The sequence below is a fragment of the Euleptes europaea genome, chromosome 8 (assembly GCF_029931775.1).
Source record: "Euleptes europaea isolate rEulEur1 chromosome 8, rEulEur1.hap1, whole genome shotgun sequence".
NCBI lineage: Eukaryota > Metazoa > Chordata > Lepidosauria > Squamata > Sphaerodactylidae > Euleptes > Euleptes europaea.
In genome coordinates, this window is record NC_079319.1 from 51993878 (window position 1) to 51995091 (window position 1214).

Genomic DNA, 1214 nt, shown 5'->3' on the forward strand with positions numbered 1-1214 from the left:
TTTTTATATGCTGACTTTCTCTACCACTTCAAGCAGAATCAAACTGGCTTACAATCACCTTCCCTTCCCCTCCCCACAACAGACACCCTGTGAGGTGGGTGGGGCTGAGAGATCTCTTAATAGAACTGTGACTAGCCCAGGGTCACCCATCTGGCTTCATGTGTAGGAGTGGGGAAACAAACCCGGTTCACCAGATTAGCGTCGCCCGCTCATGTGGAGGAGGAGTGGGGAATCGAACCTGGTTCTCCAGATCAGAGTCCACCACTTCAAACTGTCAGTCTTAACCACTACACTACTCTGGCTCTCAATAAAAACTAAATATTTTACAAAATATTAATTTCTTACATTTGTTTAAAAGAGCAATAGCAACATCTACATAAAATATAACGTACCTCTAGTACATCGTTATGTGTATTGTACAAAATCAAACACTTTATTTTAACTCTGGCAGGTTTTCAGCGGTATTACGCTCACAAAATTTGGAGGAATAGTAGTGCTTGCCTTTTCAAAATCTCAAATCTTCCAGATTTTCTACTTCAGGATGTATCTGACCATGGTACTGCTTGGAGCAACCCATGGATTAATATTTCTTCCTGTCCTACTTAGTTACATTGGTAAGGACTCTTTTTTTTGCTATAGATGAACAAAGTTGACTTGTGCAGAAATACCAAACTGGAAAATAATTTTTTTGAACTTGCTTTCCCCCCTCCACAGGGCCTTCAGTAAATAAAGCTAAAGTACGTGCAGTTCAAGAAAGGAACAAAGGTACAGAAAGGGAGAAGCTCCTGTTCTTCTAGCCGTTTTAAACAAAGTGGTCAGTGGGCTCCTGGAATTCATGGCTCGAAGGGCCTCTCATCAAAATAAACTGCAGCAGATTTCTATGACTACTGTCTCACACCCAGAAACACTACTGGAGGGATCACTACGAGCAAAACATCGGCAGTTCTGAACAGTTTGGAACCAGGAAGAGCTACATGCCATTTTGCATTTCAGTATTATATTCATATTAAAAGCACTAACAGGATCCTAAGCTACTAATGTTAGGAGAGTCTAGTTAAGGGAAAGATCACTGGTCAAGAAGATGAATAGCTGTGCTGGTACGATTAAGTGATGCGTATGAGAAGAGACTGCTGAAACCACTGACACTTTTTACAATGCAAGTCAATGCAATTTTGGGCTCTATTTTTAGAAGAAAAATAAGCCATCCCTCAAAA

General features: G+C 40.8%; 1 protein-coding gene across 1 annotated transcript in view; it reads left to right on the top strand.

Annotated features, from left to right (window-relative positions):
* NPC1 (NPC intracellular cholesterol transporter 1) overlaps positions 1-928 on the top strand; it is a 31769-nt gene extending 30841 nt beyond the window's left edge. Inside the window, exons 24-25 of the mRNA XM_056854802.1 lie at positions 452-614; positions 715-928. Of these exons, the coding sequence (XP_056710780.1) occupies positions 452-614; positions 715-797 (246 nt within the window). The 3' untranslated portion in view covers positions 798-928. The remainder of the gene's footprint in view (positions 1-451; positions 615-714) is intronic.
* The last annotated feature ends 286 nt before the right edge of the window (positions 929-1214 follow it).